General features: G+C 35.3%; 1 protein-coding gene across 1 annotated transcript in view; it reads left to right on the top strand.

The window, feature by feature from the left end:
- Positions 1-22,470, top strand: part of LOC145291477 (parathyroid hormone/parathyroid hormone-related peptide receptor-like) — a 1,157,133-nt gene that overhangs the window by 825,779 nt on the left and 308,884 nt on the right. The window contains exons 5-6 of the mRNA XM_080137359.1: positions 13,299-13,398; positions 17,044-17,154. Coding sequence (XP_079993485.1) covers positions 13,299-13,398; positions 17,044-17,154 — 211 coding nt within the window. The remainder of the gene's footprint in view (positions 1-13,298; positions 13,399-17,043; positions 17,155-22,470) is intronic.

The raw sequence follows: 22,470 nt of genomic DNA, 5'->3' as shown, positions 1-22,470 counted from the left end.
AGATGGTATTTATTTGCTCCCCCACCGAGCAAATTAGGCACAAGGCCGATTTTTAATGTGAGGAGTGAAGGGAGGGGAAGGGGAAAAGGGGACAAGCTCCCGAGAGGTGGGAAATGGGAGCTGGTTAAAGATCAGGCATGTGGGATTGCCCCCTCATCTGGTCTTTGCTAGTCATAGCTAGTCATAGCTAGTCATAGCTTGCAGCATCTGAAGAACAGATGGTATTTATTTGTTCCCCCACCGAGCAAATTAGGCACAAGGCCGATTTTTAATGTGAGGAGTGAAGGGAGGGGGAAGGGAAAAAGGGGACCAGCTCCCGAGAGGTGGGAAATAGGAGCTGGTTAATGGTCAGGCATGTGGGGTTGCCCCCTCATCTGGTCTTTGCTAGTCATAGCTAGTCATAGCTTGCAGCATCGCCGTAACAGTTGGTATTGATTTGCTCCCCCACCGAGCAAATTAGGCACAAGGCCGATTTTTAATGTGAGGAGTGAAGGGAGGGGGAAGGGGAAAAGGGGACAAGCTCCCGAGAGGTGGAAAATGGGAGCTGGTTAAAGGTCAGGCATGTGGGGTTGCCCCCTCATCTGGTCTTTGCTAGTCATAGCTAGTCATAGCTAGTCATAGCTTGCAGCATCTGAAGAACAGATGGTATTTATTTGTTCCCCCACCGAGCAAATTAGGCACAAGGCCGATTTTTAATGTGAGGAGTGAAGGGAGGGGGAAGGGAAAAAGGGGACAAGCTCCCGAGAGGTGGGAAATGGGAGCTGGTTAAAGGTCAGGCATGTGGGGTTGCCCCCACATCTGGTCTTTGCTAGTCATAGCTAGTCATAGCTTGCAGCATCTGAAGAACAGATGGTATTTATTTGCTCCCCCACCGAGCAAATTAGGCACAAGGCCGATTTTTAATGTGAGGAGTGAAGGGAGGGGGAAGGGAAAAAGGGGACCAGCTCCCGAGAGGTGGGAAATGGGAGCTGGTTAAAGGTCAGGCATGTGGGCTTGCCCCCTCATCTGGTCTTTGATAGTCATAGCTTGCAGTATCTGCCGGAACAGATGGTGTTTATTTGCTCCCCCACCGAGCAAATTAGGCACAAGGCCGATTTTTAATGTGAGGAGTGAAGGGAGGGGGAAGGGAAAAAGGGGACCAGCTCCCGAGTGGTGGGAAATGGGAGCTGGTTAATGGTCAGGCATGTGGGGTTGCCCCCACATCTGGTCTTTGCTAGTCATAGCTTGCAGTATCTGCCGGAACAGATGGTGTTTATTTGCTCCCCCACCGAGCAAATTAGGCACAAGGCCGATTTTTAATGTGAGGAGTGAAGGGAGGGGGAAGGGAAAAAGGGGACCAGCTCCTGAGAGGTGGGAAATGGGAGCTGGTTAATGGTCAGGCATGTGGGGTTGCCCCCACATCTGGTCTTTGCTAGTCATAGCTAGTCATAGCTTGCAGTATCTGCCGGAACAGATGGTATTTATTTGCTCCCCCACTGAGCAAATTAGGGACAAGGCCGGTTTTAATTTGAGGTAAAAACCAGCTCCCCTTAAAGTAGGCAAAAAGGGGGCACTCTGGTTACCAAAAATAATAATTGTCCCAGTATAGAGGGTTTCCCCTCCATTGACTTGTACAAATTATCTTAAGTGTAGTATCTGCCGGAACAGATGGTATTTATTTGCTCCCCCACTGAGCAAATTAGGCACAAGGCCGTTTTTAATGTGAGGTAAAAACCAGCTCCCCTAAAAGTAGGCAAAAAGGGGGCACTCTGGTTACCAAAAATAATAATTGTCCCAGTATAGAGGGTTTCCCCTCCATTGACTAGTACTAATTATCTTAAGTGCAGCATCTGCCGCAACAGATGGTATTTATTTGCTCCCCCACCGAGCAAATTAGGCACAAGGCCGATTTTTAATGTGAGGAGTGAAGGGAGGGGGAAGGGGAAAAGGGGACAAGCTCCCGAGAGGTGGGAAATGGGAGCTGGTTAATGGTCAGGCATGTGGGGTTGCCCCCACATCTGGTCTTTGCTAGTCATAGCTTGCAGTATCTGCCGGAACAGATGGTATTTATTTGCTCCCCCACCGAGCAAATTAGGCACAAGGCCGATTTTTAATGTGAGGAGTGAAGGGAGGGGGAAGGGAAAAAGGGGACCAGCTCCTGAGAGGTGGGAAATGGGAGCTGGTTAAAGGTCAAGCATGTGGGGTTGCCCCCACATCTGGTCTTTGCTAGTCATAGCTACTCCTAGCTAGTCATAGCTTGCAGTATCTGCCGGAACAGATGGTATTTATTTGCTCCCCCACCGAGCAAATTAGGCACAAGGCCGATTTTTAATGTGAGGAGTGAAGGGAGGGGGAAGGGAAAAAGGGGACCAGCTCCCGAGAGGTGGGAAATGGGAGCTGGTTAAAGGTCAGACATGTGGGGTTGCCCCCACATCTGGTCTTTGCTAGTCATAGCCTGCAGCATCTGCCGGAACAGATGGTATTTATTTGCTCCCCCACCGAGCAAATTAGGCACAAGGCCGATTTTTAATGTGAGGAGTGAAGGGAGGGGGAAGGGAAAAAGGGGACCAGCTCCCGAGAGGTGGGAAATGGGAGCTGGTTAATGGTCAGGCATGTGGGGTTGCCCCCACATCTGGTCTTTGCTAGTCATAGCTAGTCATAGCTTGCAGTATCTGCCGGAACAGATACTACACTTTGATCTTGTCCCGAAGGCCAAGTAGTAAATAAAACTTTAAGGTAGTATAAGTAGTGAAGAACACACCAGCTAAGTCATTGGAAGGAAGCAAAATGATGATAGGATATGAGAGAGAGAGAGAGAGAGAGAGAGAGAGAGAGAGAGAGAGAGAGAGAGAGATTTTAAAGAAAATTGCGTTAAAGATTAATGAAAGTAGGGGGTGTTGGCGTAGAAGATAATTGAGAAATATAGTAGGAAGAAATAATGTGTGGTGTATAAATGCCAGGAATGAGGGGGAGAGGAACGGGATAAGTTTTAACTAGCACACGGTCGGGGAGATGGGAGAAAAGTCAGGGGAAAATTCAAGGAATTCAAAAGGAAAGGTACAGTAGAAGAAGGCGCTGGCTTTTCAATATGTTAAATATAAGATCGATTATCAGGACAAGATGAAATAATTGGTGACCGTTGAGCACGTAAGGCCGAGTAGGAAGCTAGATGTATATGGGCGATTAAAAGTGACAGATACATGTTTAAATGAAGTAAATTATCTCAGAAGAAAGGGTTCTATTTAGAGTAAAATTTATGTATTTTAATATTGATATTATAATCTGTTAAGTGTTATGTTATAGGGAGGAGGATAGAGGTATGCAAATATAATACAAAATATAGAAGTGTATACAATTCAGAACAACCTAACCATATAAACCCTATTCGTTATATATATATATATATATATATATATATATATATATATATATATATATATATATATATATATAACTACTTAATTTACTCACATAAAATTAATATACGAAAGTATAAATTTATGCGTAAACTTTAAGTATTTACTTCAAAAGTGCTTAATACGTAGGTAGAGCTAGTTAGTAAGTTATAAAATATATATGGCGATTTAGCTACACTGAATATTCCGCGTTTCATCCACTCTAGGACTCTTCAGGTTATGCGCATAAGCCTGGAGAGTCCTAGAGTGGATGAAACGCGGAATATTCAGTGTAGCTTAATCGCCATAGCTTACTATATATATATATATAGTAAGCTATGAAAATATTTGCTGTTTTCACTCGTATCATTGGTATTTAGGATGCTTGTCATATTGATACTACAGTGTTACTCGAGGCTATATAGAATTAATAAAATGAAATTATGTGAATTGTCTTAATCTCTCTTTCTCCCCCCTCCCCCCTCTCTCTCTCTTTCTCTCTCTACAGCCGTTTTCTCTCTTTCCTTCTCCTCCTTTTAATTTTTTACTGTGGAAATAATTGTATATATATATATATATATATATATATATATATGTGTGTGTGTGTGTGTGTGTGTGTGTGTGTGTATATATGTGTGTGTATATAATTATATGTGTATATATATAAATATGTACACATATATTTTTATGTAAATATATATATATATATATATGTATATATAGTAAGTTATACAAATATATGCGGCAATTAAGCTACACAGAATATTCCGCGTTTCATTTTCGTGAGAATTCGTCAAGCCTGAAAATGAAACGGAGAATATTCAGTGTAACTTAATTGCCGTATATATTTTTATAACTTCCTATATATATATATATATATATATATATATATATATATATATATATATATATATTGCCGCATATATTTTCATAACTTACTACCTATCTCTACCTATGTCTTGAGTACTGTTGAAGTAAATACTGAAAATTTACGCATAAAATTATATTTTCGTGTATTCATTTATGTGATTAAATAAAGTAGTCATATATAAATATATATATTTGTGTGTGTATATCAATGTTATATGCCAGATGATAAACACGTATTAGACGAATCTCTTTTCGTAAATTAGTAATATGCTGTGGTCAATTTTTATTGATAATTTGCGGTGTAAATTTGCCAAATCCTATCACAAATACGTATCCTTGTAATGCGAAAGCTTTGGTTTCATTTTGTCGGACATGGATATGCTACGGGCGAAGAAAGGCTTTCCCGACCCTAATACATCATGTGAATCCGTGCTAATACATCATTTGAATCCGTGGAGAATCGAAGATGAGAAACACGGCTGCGAGGCGCGTCTGTACGGCACCAGCTGCAATTACATTCGATGCAAACGCTTTCACGTAGCCGTTTAGATCACACACAAACGCACAAACACAGATGCACACACTCGCAAACACACACCTACACAAACATATATGTACATACATACATATCGAGGGCATACTTATATGCATATATATACGCATATATATATATGTGTTTGTGTGTGCGTGCGTATATATGGTTGTATATGTATGTACTGCGTGTCCAGACGAAGTTGATAACAATTAAATGTGAGCATATGTTTACATTTTTAAGACACCCTGGATTGATATACATGTTACAGAAAAAGGGCTGTCCTCTTTCCATGTAAATAAGAACATTAGATAAGTGAAAATGGGATTAGTAGCCAAGGAATGTTAGAATGTTAGTCAGTTATTAATGGAATGTTAGAATGTTAGTCAGTTATTAATGGAATGTTAGAATGTTAGTCAGTTATTAATGGAATGTTAGAATGTTAGTCAGTTATTAAATTCTATTAGTTAGGTTTGGTTAAAAATAGGTTAGGAGAGTAGTCTTTGTTTGCAGAAGTGTGTTTTGGACAAATATAAGCATAGCTACATAAATTAGTCACGTTTGAAAAACACACTTCTGATGTCATAGACAAAGGACGATTCTCAATATAGTTCTATGGGTTCGAATTTCAGATCAGATCAGACAGTCAGTCGGGAGTCAGTCAGAGAGAGAGTTGAGAGTCAGTCAGTTGGCAGTCAGTGGTCAGCTGACCCTTTGGAAGCGAAGGGTAGAAGGTTAAACCATGTAGATACAAGTGCATTTCTGACGTCATCAGCATTCGACCGGTCCAATGAATAAAGAATCGTCTTCACGTTTTTGTAACTGTTGTCATGTGTCATCTTTTAACACTCAAAAGGTAATGTGATGAACATCTTAATATGAATATTATGTAACCCTTACAAGATTATGTATCTCCCTCCTCTGTGTTAAGAACTTGTATACATCTCCAGTCAGTATATATAGGAAGTCACAAACTGTAATATGCATAAATTTCTTCCCTCTCTCTCCCTCTCATCATCATCGTCATTCGTGTATTATATGGCCCCAATATGAACCCCCGCGTCATCTTTAATATGAAACTCCACTATACAACATACATACGTATATATATATATATATATATATATATGTATGTATGTATATACATATATATGTGTATATATTTATATGCATATATAGATATGTATATATATATATATGTATGTATGCATATCTATTTATATATATATATATATATATATATATATATGGGGGGGTTGTAATGATCATCTGGGTACAAAATGTAATAATAGCTACATACAGTCCTCATTTATTGATCATGAATTTAAAATAACAAGTTTAAAAGCTTGCTAACCGGTTTCGAACTTCGCTCAACGGAGCTAAAACCGAGGTTAATAACATAATATATATATATATATATATATATATATATATATATATATATATATATATATATATATATGATGGAAATATGGCAAGGGAAAAGTGGCGAGAAAAAACAGCGAAATAACCAGATAGAAACTATGTTAAGTCCTAAAAGATTTTCTCTGTGTTCGCAAAGAGAAGGTCTCAAGAAGTTAATATAGATATTTTATAAAATTTTCAAATGTAAAAGAAAGTTTGGCCTGCTCAAAAAGGAGAACACGTCAACACTGAAGTGCAAGGCATAGGCACGTTTATTTATTAAATTATGAAAAAAAAACACGAAGACTCAAAATAAAACTGTGGAACAGCCAATGAAATTTGTTTCGCAGATTGATCATTAATGTTACTTAGTCAAAGTAAACAAAGGTAAACAGAACACCTATCTACTAAAGTTTGTGTACTTTTAAAATTGGAAACTTTATTTTTGTAGTAGATTTTACGGTATCCCAACGATACCCATTGTTATACAGGATCTTAGTGATAAAGTTTTTCCTAAAATCCAGATAAGGCTTTCAACAAATTATTAAGGTCCTTATTGTAAGGGTCTTAATTAAATTAATTATTCGTTTTTTTTATTGTAGGGAGGAGACAAAATGTCACAGCGAGTATAAAGACTTGAAAACGTAGGTTTACAATAAACAGAAATGGAAAATTCTAAATAATTTTAGAAACAAGCATATCCAAAAGTGGAAGACTAGAATTAACTTCTTTATTAACCGTAAACTTAAGGGCCGGATGAATGATACTGGGGTGGCGAAAAAAAGTGCCCGCTTTCATTTTGTTGTCGAACAAAAAAAAAATATCGTCAATTTAACGAAAGTGAAGGTCAGGTTTTTTAGAATTAAATAGTAAACCACTGCTCATGGAAACCTAAAACATTTGCTAAAGTTGGTCCAAGTTGTTTATTCGTAACGTCATTGAAGCTAATTTCGACCGACATAATAGCAAATTTAATAAATTCAATGAAGCTATTTTCAGGAATTCGGGGAGTCACTACATAACTGCGGTATAAAGCGTCAGGAAATACATTAATAGTCTCCAAAAGTGGAACACAAGTATATAGATTAGAAATACCTAAAAAACATAAATTTGTCAGAGTAATTACAGTTCTGCATAAAGTTAGCAAAGGAAATGCGTATTTAATGCAAAATGAACCATAATGTTGTAAAATATGTTCGAAAATTGTTGAAATCCATTTGGCTAATTTATGTTGGGGAGACCCATTCATTAATAGTATGGGCCTTAATGGTACACCATCCTTTTGGGTTAGAGGTAAAAGATAGAGACGGTGACAAATAGAACCAGAAAGTCTGATCAATTTTGAAATAGTAGCAGGAATGGTCCCACTTTTTACTCATTTGAACAAGCGTTCCTGGAACTTGACTTCAATAGATTTTGTAAAATCATGTGTATCTACGGGACGTAACCGGGCAAATTAAGAGTTGTCATCAACACTGGTTATCATTTTATTAACATAATCTTGATGATCAAGTACGAAGTGACTTAAATAAGTTTCTAGACTTTTCCGTACATGCATTCAAAATTGTCGTGGGCTCTTGAAAATTCACTATGTCAGTGCTATACATCTTATGAGATGACTGACCAAATTTTTATGATTTCAATACAAATGAACAGCCTGATTTTCGCAGCTGGTGAATTTCAAAAATGCAATCTGGACGTAAAGACACTTTAGAAGAACGATACGAAATAAAATTCTGTTTTAAATTACAGAAACGTATGGAATGCTTCAGATTGCTTTTTGCCCGTATTTTATAAATCGAACCTCAGTTTTGGAGTGGCATAAGAGATTCAATGAAGGCAGGGAGGCCTTGATGACTGATGAGAGAAGTAAGGAAGTCACAACACCAGAGTTGATTGGACAAATAAAAAATTTCATGGATAAGGACTGTCGTGTGTCTATTCGTGAGGAACTGAAGGTGCGGATAATTTGAGAAAAGTTTGTCTCAAGGGTGTTCAAAGAATATCAGAAAGAAAGACATTGTCATGACAGCAGGAAGATAGTCGAGCTGACCAATTCAGATCTTAGTGTCTTACGATGAAGCTTAATCTACAACTGTGATCCAAAGACCAAGAGATAGAGTTCCCAGTTGAAGCATGCTGGCTCTGTCAGATATAAGAAAGTCAGGCAGAGAAAATCTACTCAGAAACTAATGATTACTCTTTTTAACAACACGGGTCAGTGGCATTTTCACCAAGACAATGCACCAGTCCACAATTTCATCCTTGTCACAAACTATTTCACCAAGATGGCATCAAGACAGTTCCTCACCCTCCCTATAATCCAGACCTTGCTTCCTGTAGCTTTTGATTATTTCCTAAACTCAAGGAAAACCTTTGAGGCTGTCGTTATGATACAATTGAGGAAATTAAAGAGACTGTGACGAAGGTCACTGACGTGCTCACAGAACAAGCCTTCGAGAGGTTGTTCAAGCGATACAACAAGTGTATTACAGCTGAAGGAGATTACTTCGAAGGGGGCTAGAGTTTCATATGTGTAATATTAATAAAAGTTCCTATACGAAAAATGTCTCATGTGTGTACTATCAACAAAAGTGTCAAACGAAAGAAAAAAGCTTGAAAATTATTTGAAAGATTATTTGTCAGGTTTTGTGATAGCTGATGATTTGTTTTGGCAAATTTTTTAAACCGTGCGAAAGTGTTCACTACACCAGTTTGAATCACAAAACTATACAAGCGTTCTGGCATATAATGTTCGATGTCGTTTAATTTCGGTTTAAGGTCGCTAACCTCACAGCCGGGAAAGTTTGTATATCTGGGAAAATACGACGTCAAATTCCAAATAAATCTCTTCTCGTTTAGGGGAAGTGGACGAAATGCGGAAGTTCAAACCATGAGAAAGAATATTTAGTTCAAGTTGGGACAACTGTGCAGAAGAGATATTAAAGATGTCGTGAACAACACCAGGGTTCGTAGAGCTATCATAATTTTATATTTTAGTGTTGCAAATTGTTTTGGGGTTTTAACGTAAACCTTGAAAGACTACGTTCATGAATTAACGCAACATACTGTGTGAATCTAATTTTATTAAAAAAACGATCAAATACTTAGACAAATGGCACGATTCATAATATTCTTTCTTCAGTCGTCCTATGGCATAAAAAGCTTAGACAACAATTCGAAAATAAATGCAAATATTCCACCCAGAGTGTAATTTAGCTTATTTTATTTTAAACAAAAGAGATTATCGTGAGACGACACCAACTATGGAAAGCAGTAATTGCTAAAAATGTAGTTAGGAGATTCGACGATCTTATCCCGTCGTAGTTAACCAGCTGATGAAGGCCAGAGGAAGAGGCTGGCAGAAACGTCAGGAAACAAAACTAGAAGATGACGATGATAGTCTGCAATAAATAAATAGATAAATAATACAAATTACTTATATCAATAAGAATTCCAATTAATTAAATAACATTTTTAAAAAGGGACGTAAATTATTGCGCATGCGCGTATTTAAAAATGTCTGATTAGCCAGTGATGTTCTTATTTTACTTTTTATTTTGATTAGAGAATGTATTATATTGATTAATTTAAGAGAGCACATAATTAGTCTACACATTAAGTACATGTTTCAGTTGAATAAATAAAAGACGATAGCATATATTTATATTTCTGTGGAAATATTCTTTATTCACTTATATTTCCCTTTTATATATACCAATCCTTATTTAAGAAGCTCAATGTAATTACAGAGCATATAATGAATGAATGACAAAAGTGTAGATTCCAAATTTCATGATGTTGACCATCTTATAACCTTACATTTAATTCATTGACACTTACCATTCTTAACAGTATCTGTTTCGTAGCACAAAATCAACCATTTGATTATTATATCAATCAGTGAATCTATTTTGCCCTTAACCCATCAGAAGAAATAGCAACAATCAATCCACCAAAAGGAAATAAAATGCGTTTGGACATGGTTAAAAAAAATCCGAAAATTGAAAGAGAAACTGCAAATTATAGACTTTTGTCATTGATTCATCACAAACACAAACACACACACACACACACACACACACACATATATATATATATATATATATATATATATAGAGAGAGAGAGAGAGAGAAAGAGAGAGAGAGAGAGGTGTCAAAAAGAAAGTCCGCACTTGTAAGTTTTCAAAAACTGCAAATTTAAACTAAATTTAATGTAACTGTTTAAACAAACTATACCTCATTTCGTTGGCCTTTTATTCTTCTATAATTTTACCTGTTTATATTTGACTTTTAATTGAAATATTCTAGTGTTCACGTATATTTAAAGAATAACTTCAAATTGTGGAGGCAAAAAGAAAGTCCGCACAGTGGAAAAATATTATTTAAATGTAACTTTAGGACATTAATGCAACACAAATACAACATGAACACAATGGACTAGTTAATATTTAGTAGCATAGCCCTTCTTCACTTTGACAGCCTGTAATCTTTTGGGGATTCCTTGAATTAGCTGCAACAATATTCCGGGGAAAGGGCATCCCACTTTTCTTTAATTTTTGTCCAAAGTTCTTAAAAATTTTATTATTGCGTAGCTGTTGCTTGATGTAATGCCATACGTTTTCGATAGGAGTGAGGTCTGAAGATTGTGCAGATCAATCCAAACACGGAATATCATGCTCTTCAAGGGACCTCTTGACATTGCCAGCTGTGTGAATGGGAGCATTATCCTGCATGGAGATGGGATCATAATCCAAATTCCGACCAAATAGGGTAGAAGATGCTCAGTCAACATATTTATGTACTTGGTCGAATTAATTCGACCTTGCAAGCGAAATATAGGTGCTGGGCCATTGGAACTAATAATGCCCTACAGAAAAACTGAACATCCATCACCTTGCTATGTTGAAACTGAGCAGCTAGGATTAAATTCTTCGTCTTTCCTTCGACAGACTTACTGCCTACCATCATTGCCTAACCTATTGAAATTGCTTTCGTCGCTAAAAAGCACTTTTGACCAATATGAAGAGTCATGATCTTCATTGCATCTGACGAAATTCAGAGGGTGCTTTCTGTTCTTTACAGAAATCATTGGCTTGCGTCTTGCAACATATCCTCGCAAATTAAATTCCTTTATTCTGTTCTTAAAAGTAGAAAGAGAGCACTTTTTAACAAGATTGCACTGTTGTTGGATTTAGGGAGCCGTTTCACATCTGTTTCTTAGATTGTGGATCTTGATAGCATTGTCTTCCCTGTTAGAAGCAACTCTAGTATGACCAGATTTAGGGGATTCACGAACACTGCCGGTGTTTTGGTGCTTTTGCACAGTCTTTCGTACCGTTTTCTCGTCACATTTCAATCTGCGGCCGATTTCTCGATTGGATAAACCAGAAAAGTGGAGATTAATGAGCTCCTGATGATCACTAAGAGAAAGTCGTGGCATATGGACTAAATGCTACGTTGTATAACCTGTAACAACAATTACGATTAGAGATGCTTTGTTGTCTGTTGGTGGATATTTTAAACTGATTTAGTGGCGATAATTTAAGCTGGTTTTAAGCGAATTTGTTGCTGTGGACTTTCTTTTTGCCTCCTCAATTTGAAATTATTTTTAAAATTTACGTGAACACTAAAATATACAGAAATAAAGATAATGTTTCCATCTAATTTACATGCGTGTTAGTGGTATCTAGAGACGCTTATTTGTAAATTAACTAACTACACTGAGACAAAAACGTGACTGTTTTCCTATCTGCTTAGGGTCATTAATAAATATTAGAGAGCGGTTCCGTTAACACACATCGAGGAGGGGATATGAGAAATACGTAAGATATTGATGACAGGTGGTTGACTTTAGTTAATTATAACAAGAAAACATTATTTTCGAGCATAACTGAAGTCTACAACTGATATATATTTCAATATATATTTTATGTTATTACTATGTATAGGAAAAACTTCTTTAAGAAACAAACATTGATGAAAAGACATTCGGTATAAGTTTATTTGTGTATTAAAATTAGTGATAATCGTAGAATAACTAAACACTCGCTTCAAAATATAAAATTGTTTATTAAAAGTTATTACATTGTTGTTTAAATATAAACGTTTTTTTAACATACGCGTCACCACTTATCAAGGCCGATAGGCCACTCAAGGATAAGGGTTAAAGAGTGTACAATAGTCAAAAGGACAATATAGTAATCGATAGTAATGGAAGTTCGGTAAATTTGTTAACTTAAGTGGAACGGCACATCAGAAACTTGTTCACGTTGGACTTGAAGATAATCATATTATAGACGGCTGGAAAGCAGGCAAACGGAAGACAATTTCACAGGCGTGCAGTTCTAAGAAAGAAGCTTTGATCATGGAATCTATGTTTAGGTTTAGGCACAGATAAAGAGTGGGGGGAATTTATAGTATGTTTTAGTTACGTTTCATTATAAAACCTATTATAGTATTTTTTTATTCCAAGAAATTTCGATTTTTGTAACTTTTAATATTTTTTTTTTTGTACTTTAAAAGGATAAAGTTGGAGCGACGTGGTTAGATTCCTTCTTTCTTCAATCCGATCAACATATATATTCTTGTTGATTTGATATCAACGTTTAAGATAATAAATCCATCATTAATTTTTGTTCACCGTTTTGTCTAACATAACTCACAATCCTGGTATAAATTTATTTAATACATTTACTTATTAATTTATTAATAATGTTTGTACTTGTAAAAGTATATACACGATAAAATTATGTAAAAACCTTCACGTACATAAACAATCAACATTGCGAAAAAATATTCCTGTACATAAATAATAAAATGGCTGTAATCGTGAGGACCGAAGTAAAGATACACTGGAGATATGACGTAACATTATAGAAAGAAAAGAGGACTTTTTTATTAAGATGAAAAGAAAAAAGAACGATCAAAAACAGTAATAATATTTTTCACAAGTATACGCATACACATAAATGATAAACCTGAAAAATTGGTGAATATCTCATAGTAGTAGCAATAGAAATGTGCTCATGGCTTGGGACGATAGGCCGAAAATAACAATGCCAATTATGATGAAATTTCGTTTTATTTTTCTACCCTTATGTTTGGTCTCTTTACAGGCTGTCGTCAAGATTCAATCGAATGTACAAGCGTCGGAATTAAGTAAAAGAAAGAAGGAATGTCATGCAAGTACAAAGAATGACACTTTATATCTCCAAGGTCAGTAGTTTCTGTTATTTCTTTGTTTATCGTTTTTAGAGGAATACTCGTGTGTTCAATAATCCTGATCCCCGGGTGAGTGACGGCAAATAAAAGTCTCTATGCAAGACCCGGGAGATTACATCGAAGGAGGACCAAATTCTATGACGCAAAATCTCCGATCAACGAATTTGACCTACATTTTTGAAACAATACAGGTAGAATGTTGACGTCATCTGGGCCAAATAAAAAGAGCTACAGAGAGCTACAGAAAGGAATTCGAGAGACGGGGTCGAGACAGCGACATGAAAGGATGCGAGCTACACATTCTTCTCCACCACCACCAACCCCGTCACACACGCCCTTACACTTGCCAATCTGTGAATCGAAAACAGAAAAGGCTTATATTTACAAAATAAACAATATATTTTTATAACCAGCTGTGTGCGTGTTTTTATTATCACCAGCGAATGTATAAACCGAGAAATGACAAAGATTCTGTTTTTTTTTTAAATTAAATAGACGTAAAACGCATTTGACTATTCGGCCATCAGAGAAATACAACACGTGTACAATAGTAGGGTGGGTAAGTTAGCTAGTCTTCATGAACAAGTGAATTTTAGTGCATACAAACTAACAGCGTTTACGAACGTGGAATATTTTTATGAGGATGAAAAACATTGACCAAGAGATTTATGAATCGTGAGGAAGTAATGAAACACAGGCGTTACGCGATAATGTTATTGAATGTGGGGGTAAGTTTGTTTTTGTCTTTTTTAGTTAGAAGAAAAAAGAAGAAAAATACAGCATCAAGAGTAACAGTTTTCCACGCGCTCAAACGGACATGAAAATGATGAAATGCCGCCATATTTTTTCTTTTTTACTACTCTCGATTACAGAATAGTAATAACAACAACAATAAAAATAATAACAATAATAATAATAATAATAATAACAACAATAATAATAATAATAACAATAATGAAAATAATAATAATAATAATAACAACAGCAAGAATAATAACAATAATAATAATAATACCAATAATAATAACAATAATAATAATAATAATAATAATAATAACAATAATTTCAATAATAAAAACAATATAAGAACAATAACAATAACTACAATAATGATAATGATAACATATATATATATATATATAAATATATTAGGTTGGTGCAAAAATAATGTTTTTGACGTATATATATATATATATATATATATATATATATATATATATATATATATATATATATATATATATATGGGGGGTGATAAAAACGATATTATTTTTGCACCGACCTAATACATGAGGAAATATGTTTAATACATTATATTTCATCTTTTATTTATACCAAAAATTTTAATTTTCAAGTTCGACATAACTATAGAGCCTATAACAAATAAATGAAAAATTACTATATTCCAAATTTCAAGATTTTGCCATTCTTACAGTTTATTTTTTTAATACGTAAATGTACAATTTTTACAACAGCTGTTTCGTAGCGCAATATCATTCATGTAATAATTATATGATTTAATTAAATTAATTTCGCCCTTAACTCATCGATTTTAAAATGAAATAAAGGCACATATTACATGATTACGTGTATATATATTATTATTTTATTATTTTATTTTTTTATTATTTTTTTATTTATTTTTATAATATATATATATATATCGTCATCATTAACAGAAATACTGTTACTATATATATAGTTATAGTATATATAGTTATATAAAGTTATATATATACATATATAACTTTAGTTCCCTCTGATATAATCGAAACCGAAACCAAAACTTATAAAGAATACTTGATAAAATTATTTATTTAAAAAAAAAATAGATTACTAATGTGCCATCAGCTAAAATCGAAACCGAAACCAAGACGTATGAAGAATTCTTGATAAAATTATTTTTTAAAAATAGATTATTGGAGTGGCATTAGCTATAATCGAAACCGAAACCAAAACTTATCAGGAATTCTTGGTAAAATTATTTATTACCAGAAATAGAAGTACATAGCAATTAAACGACCCGGGTGTAAGCATGACACAGAAAATAACACACGCGCTATCACATTATTATATAGACTTTATAACATGATCTGGTTTTCTAAATTTTCAAATTAACCTTATGAAATAATGTTTTCAAATATGTGACAAAACTACTTTTATAATGCGAATATTTTACTTAAATAGATATTAAATAAATAAATTGCAAATACATTATTCTCCGTCAATTACTTGGCAGATCGAAATTTATCCAACTAAACTTTGTGATGTAAACGTTTACTTCCTTTCTTATGCAGTACTTCCATCACCTAATAGATAAAACGTCCATTACTACACCATCTACGCGCACCCGGGTACCACCGCTAATGCTGTTTTGAACTCCCCCCCCCCGAGATCCTTGCTACACTACCTAAACACCCGGGCAACACCGGGCACGTTAACTAGTTTCTACATAATACACAACCGATGTCCTTTCTAATATTTTATATAGAAATATAGGTCCGCTATCCATCACTTTACACGTATTGACTAGAAGCAAAACATGGTTTAAATATTGGGCTAGAATGTTCGCTGACATGTAGTTCCATTGTTTGACAATAACAGGAAATGGAGGTTCAGTTGAAGACAACTTAGTGTACTCGAAGATTGTCTCAAGCTACTGTGGTAATTGATAGAAACGGGCGTGACATAACATGGTGAAGAGAGAGGATGAGAGAAGTTATCAATTTGATCGGAATTTTTATTAAACACGAAATTCTGCATTTAGAAATCTATTGTTACGATATGATTAATCAAAAATTACCAATCTATTTTTGTTTCCCCACCGCCAACCTCTGGTCATTGATTTAAAACGAACGATCTTCAACTGTTTTTCTTGATTTAGTCATTTTTTTAGCATAATAAAAATTAGAAACAGGTTAAGGAACGAGTGGCTCACAAGAGATGGTTATAAACGTCCATGTATTCTATTTGATTGTGATTTACGAAACAGTTGGTCTCCCTAAGAGTGTTAAAAAGAGTGGCAGAGGTGGATAGTCGGTTATCTGGGCTTGCGAAGACGGTGTCAAAGGAAAGTCGGTCAGATCCTAGATCAAGACAGCGATCCAGAATCAAGGTGCTTCGGGAATGACGTCAAAGAAGTTCAAAATGGGAGACGTAGAATCCCCAGGCATATGTCAGTGGGACTGATTGACTAACATTTCAGGCAATGCATAGTGGAATGTTCTGACGTCATCCGTGCCAATAGAATGGAGACAGCAGACAACGATGAAGAAAGAGAAGCTACGACCATCGGGAGTAAACCAGGCACATTATCTCTCTGTCATTCTACACACCCACGCGCGCGCGCGCGCACACACACACAGTGCGACTCCTCCAGGCTGTCAGTGTTATAACTAGAAAATAAACATTATTTTCAAATCATTCATTCCTGTTACGTATTATTTTAAAAGTACAAACGACTTTGTGCTTACGTCTATTATGGAGGTACGCCTTTTAATAGTGATTACAAACAAACTTGATCAGTGATTCGGAAAGTTTTCTGAATAGCACAACAGGGGGGTGGGGGTATGTACATTAAACACATGTAGATTGGTATAAACGTATCATATCTTTTTTTCTCTCTCTCTCTCGTTTCAGTCGATTTTTGTCCACGTGTCTGGGACGGAATTATGTGTTGGCCGATTACAGAAGCAGGAAATTTGTCCATTCAAAGATGTCCCAGTTACATCAACCATTTCAACACTAATCGTAAGTAGAAATGTTTCCCTTACAATTTTTCAACTCTCTGATAATTCAGAAATATCTATATATTAATACGATAGCGTGTGCGTCCTTTGGTGTGCCACGCTTACATCCGAGGTCGTTTGATTGTTATGTTCTTCTATTTCTTGTCATAAATAACTTTACCAAAAATTCTTCACTTAGGGAACTCAAGTTATATACATATACTAGCAAAAGTACCCGTCGTTGACTGGGTTCAAAAACAGCCTACAGAAAATGGACTCTGACTTATGAAAGTATGATAGGTTATGAAAAGGAAGGGTTGTAAAAAGATATCAAACCTAAAGCAAAAGATGATGAAAGTAAAAATAAAATAAATAAACCCCATAATTTATTATACCATACCTGTTCACACTGACACACTTATCACAATATTCTGCGGATCTATATCAAAGAACCTTTTTAAACTTTCTGACATATTTCCATTCTATGGAGGTCAGGTGCGAATGAACACCCCATAATTTTATTATACCATATTTCTTAAAACTGAAGCATAATTATCAAAGTATATTTACGCAGATAGATATGAAAAGTCTTTATTAAAGTTTGTGCCTATCTATGGAAGCCAGGCGCGAACGCAGACCAACAATTTTATTATGTCATCCCTATTTAAGTTAAAACATACTTATCAAAATATTCTTATGTACATCTATATCAAAAACACTTCCAAACGTTTTTTTTTAATTTTTTTATTTTTATTTCCATACTTTGGGGACCAGGCGCGAACGCAGACCCCACAATTTTAATGAACCACCATTCTGCCAGATCGAACATACCCACTCCTGTGTCTCGATACATCTTCTATCATTATATGTAATCAGTTTTTTTTAAAATAGTCAACCATATAGGAGCCTATTCGTGACCAGACACACACACACACTAGATGATTTGAAAATCACCCCTTCTCAGGTACATGCTATTATAAAAAACCTAGACACCTCAAAAGCTTGTCGACCAGATCTCATCCCGGCTGTGCTATTAAAAAAATGCTCTGCCGAGGTTGCTCCAGTTCCGTCCAAACTTTACAATAAATGCCTTAACGAATCTTGTTTTTCCCGACTGCTGGAAAACCGCCTCTGTGGTACCAGTCTTCAAGAATTCTGGTGAAAGAACTGACCCACTAAATTATCGCCCCATTAGCCTCCTCCCGCTTTTCGCCAAAATATTTGAGTCCTTAGTTAATCAAGCCCTAGTCCAGAACCTAACAGCTGCTAAACTCCTGACTGACAAACAATATGGATTCAGGCGAGCCCGTTCAACAGCAAATATCTTAACTGTAGTTTCTGAACGTATATACCGTTCATTGGATAAAACAGAGGAGGGTAGCGCGGTAGCCCTTGATATATCTAAGGCTTTTGACAGGGTATGGCACGATGGTCTTCTAAGGAAAATTAGATCATATGGAATCACTGGAAGAATTCATAATGTAATTAAATCCTTCTTAAGTAATAGAAAAATCAAGGTTGTCCTCGACGGTCGTACATCCAAACAATATGACAGAAATGCGGGAGTACCTCAGGGGTCTATCCTTGGACCTCTATTATTTCTGATATTCATAAACGACCTCCCTGATAAAATTGTTTCGGAGATGGGTATATTTGCCGATGACACCACTCTCTATAACAGATATGAGGGGAAAACAAATGAACACATATCCAAGGAAATGGCAGAAACACTAGAGGATGACCTCCAATCCGTAGTGGAATGGGGACAAAAATGGTTGGTCACATTCAATGCTGCTAAGACTAAGCTTGTTTCCTTCAATAACTACAAGAAACCTTCTCTACCACCAATAGCAATGGCCAAGAACACATTCCCTGAAAGTACTTCTTTTAAACTCCTAGGCCTGACGTTTACAGGGAATATGAACTGGAATAGATACATTGAGAGCATTGCCAAGGCTGCTGCAAGGAAGGTTGGCTCCCTCTACCGTGCTAGAAAACTACTTACGCCTGACAGCATCCTATACCTCTATAAGGCAACCATTCGCGCATGTATGGAATACTGTTGTCACATCTGGGCTGGTGCATCTGCTGCTTGTCTCTCGCTCCTGGACAGGGTTCAAAAGAGAGTCGCCAACCTGATAGGTCCTGAACTGTCATCTAGGCTTCAGCCTCTGTCCCATCGACGAGATGTGGCATCCCTCTGCCTGTTCTAAAAGTACTTAAATGGTGAATGCTCTGACGAACTGCAAACACTTGTACCTACCCGACGTAACTACCCCCGACAAACCCGACAAGCTTCTAAGTCTCATCCCTTTACAGTAGAGATCCCTAGGTGCAAGAAAGCCTTTTACTCCAATAGTTTCTTCCCCAGAACTGCGGGCCTTTGGAACTCCCTTCCGGGATTCTGCTTTCCCAACTGCAATGATATGCAGAAGTTCAAGTGCAATATTAACAAACATCTTTTTACTCATCTCCCTTCATAATGATCCCGCTAATTAAGTCCCTGATAGTAGCCCCCTGCTTCAAAGTGGCAATGTGCCTTGTTTGGGGTGAAAATTGAATTAAAAAAAAACAAAAAAAACACACACACACAGACGCACATTCAGCTTTATATTATATATGTATATATATATATGTATATATATATATATATATATATATATATATATATAGTGATTTAAAATTTATGAGGGTTTTTTGAAGCATGAGAAACGATGTTACTTTTTGTATTTAATATTTCTATTCTTATTTTTTATATTTCACAAAAAAGTATCGAAATGAAAATGAAAAAGAACCCCGTTGAAAGAACTGGAGATTTGTAGCGTGTATAGCGTTCATTCCTAGCAATCATGTTCGAAAAAGTTCACGTGAATCATTTTAGCCATTTGTGGAAGAAGATTGTGCTTTTTTAATATTTTTTTAATGTTGCAACGTAAAAGCGTTTAATTCAAACGGTAAATGAGACGCAATTGATTTCAATATGTATAATGGAATAGAAATGAAATTGTTAAACGGTAAAAATAATGTAATTATTAGTTATGAATAATAATAATAATAAGAAGAAGAAGAAGAAGAAGAAGAAGAAGAAGAAGAATAAAGCTACTGAAGAGGGCAGAGTTAGAGACAATGTCGGCTTTTTTAATGGTGAGTAGGAGATAAAACTAATAATAACTAATAATAATAATAATAATAATAATAATAATAATAATAATAGTATATATATATATATATATATATATATATATATATATATATATATATATATATAGTAATTTATAAAATATATATGGCGATTAAGCTACACTGAATATTCGGCGTTTCATCCACTCTAGGATTGCTCAGGCTTATGCGCATAAGCCTGAGCAATCCTAGAGTGGATGAAACGCCGAATATTCAGTGTAGCTTAATCGCCATATATATTTTATAAATTACTAACTAGCTCTACCTACGTATTGAACACTTTTGAAGTAAATACTTAAAGTTTACGCATAAATCTATACTTTCGTATATCAACTTTATGTGAGTAAATGAAGTCGTTATATATATATATATATATATATATATATATATATATATATATATATATATATATATATATATATATCATTAGTTTTTATTTCGGTTTCGATTCAAGCTAATGCACCCAAGTCATATGGATATATATTTTTTTTATTTTGGAAATCGAAACATTATAACATATTAGACTACCCGTGACCCGTTGGGTCCGTATGTTTATTAGCTATGGCATTAATATATGAGCGTGACACTTGTAACGTAAAGAAAATGTTTTTTTTTTATATAACAGAAACATTTCTATGAAAGTATATTGAAATGAAAAAAAGAATATAGATAGATATCTTAGAGCCATTCTGTTTATAACTGTTTATTTTTGAAAAAAAAATATCTTACAACCATTGAATTATAAGTGGTTTGCCATACTTATAGGTAAATGTACACTTTAGCAGATATCATAATGCTTTAAGTTAAATTCAAATTTTGATATATCTTTTAATTTAAACGCGAAAAAAAACAATTGGGACGCTGTAAACGTACGCAGTAAAACAATACGTTTTATTGTCGCGTTGATTATTTATTTGTAACGCAAATTAAAAAAAACATATTTTCGGGGTCATTCATTTATGTTGGTAGTGTAGAAGAAAATGAATGAATATTTTCTTAAGAAAGGTGTATTAAATAGTGAAGAATATATTTAAAAAAAAGAAGGCGGTGTTTAAATCGCCGTTGTCAAATGCTCTTGTGGTTATCAACGGGTTAAAGTAGATTTATTTGTAAGAAAATTGCGTTAAAATAACTTAAACGTAATACGAAAATGGACGGTGTAAAAAAAATGCAGAAAGTATTAACAATTGTTTATTTGGATAATTTAAACGCGAAAAAAAAACAATTGGGACTCTGAAAACGTACACAATATAACAATACGTTTTATTGTCGCGTTGATTAATTGTTTATGTACGCATGCGCACCGGAAGTCGTAAACCGGATGTTGGGTTACAACACCCGTGACAAGGTCATTTGAGTTTTATAATTATATAGATAAAAATCTATAGAACATTATAATACTATATACGAACCCTGCAACAATTAAAATATCATATTTAAGTGTACTTTATGACCTGGCTTTGCCGGGCGTTTGTGCTAGCTTAGATAAATAATTTTGCAGTTTTAACAAAAAAGCTACAACAATGTCAGAGAGTCTCCATTTACACTGAACATCTACAGAATGCCAACATCAATATATTACATATGAATGCGTCCCCTGTGGAATTTCCACAGGTCCCGATAGTATTTATTATGTAATTATGTTTCATGGGATCGAGTGATTAACTGGATACATACCACTTATAATTTGTCATTTTGATGCCGTAAAACCAGCATTTTTTCTCGCATAAGCATAAGCTGGACCCTGCGAAGTTTAGAACGTTCTGTGAATGGAAACTAGCTCCTCGGGTGTTAGACATGATTGGCACAAGGGAACATCAACAGGTCGAGATAGCGTCGACTATAACCGGTTGGTATGGGTCGCTTCTTGAATCTTCTTTGCGTCGTTACAGGCAGAGTTTCCGTCGTCCGCATTAAATGGCAGGAACCGCATGCTGAAATTGAACGCTTGTACAAAATAGCAAACAAATGCATTTTTATAAAAATATATAATTCATTTTACATTTAACACTGGGGGAGCATATTTAGTTAAGACCCGTTGTGACCCGACGCGTGAAGCCAAACTGTTTTGTACGTCAGTCGCGCGCAAGATGCAAGTTTCAACTGGTCCAAAAAATACAACTATAAGTTAATTCTCCGCTATGTATTCATTGAAAGA

Source organism: Euprymna scolopes, chromosome 12 (assembly GCF_053919585.1).
Source record: "Euprymna scolopes isolate OS-2025 chromosome 12, ASM5391958v1, whole genome shotgun sequence".
NCBI lineage: Eukaryota > Metazoa > Mollusca > Cephalopoda > Sepiida > Sepiolidae > Euprymna > Euprymna scolopes.
The sequence above is the reverse complement of the archived record's forward strand: the minus strand, read 5'-3'. Positions and strand labels throughout refer to the sequence as shown.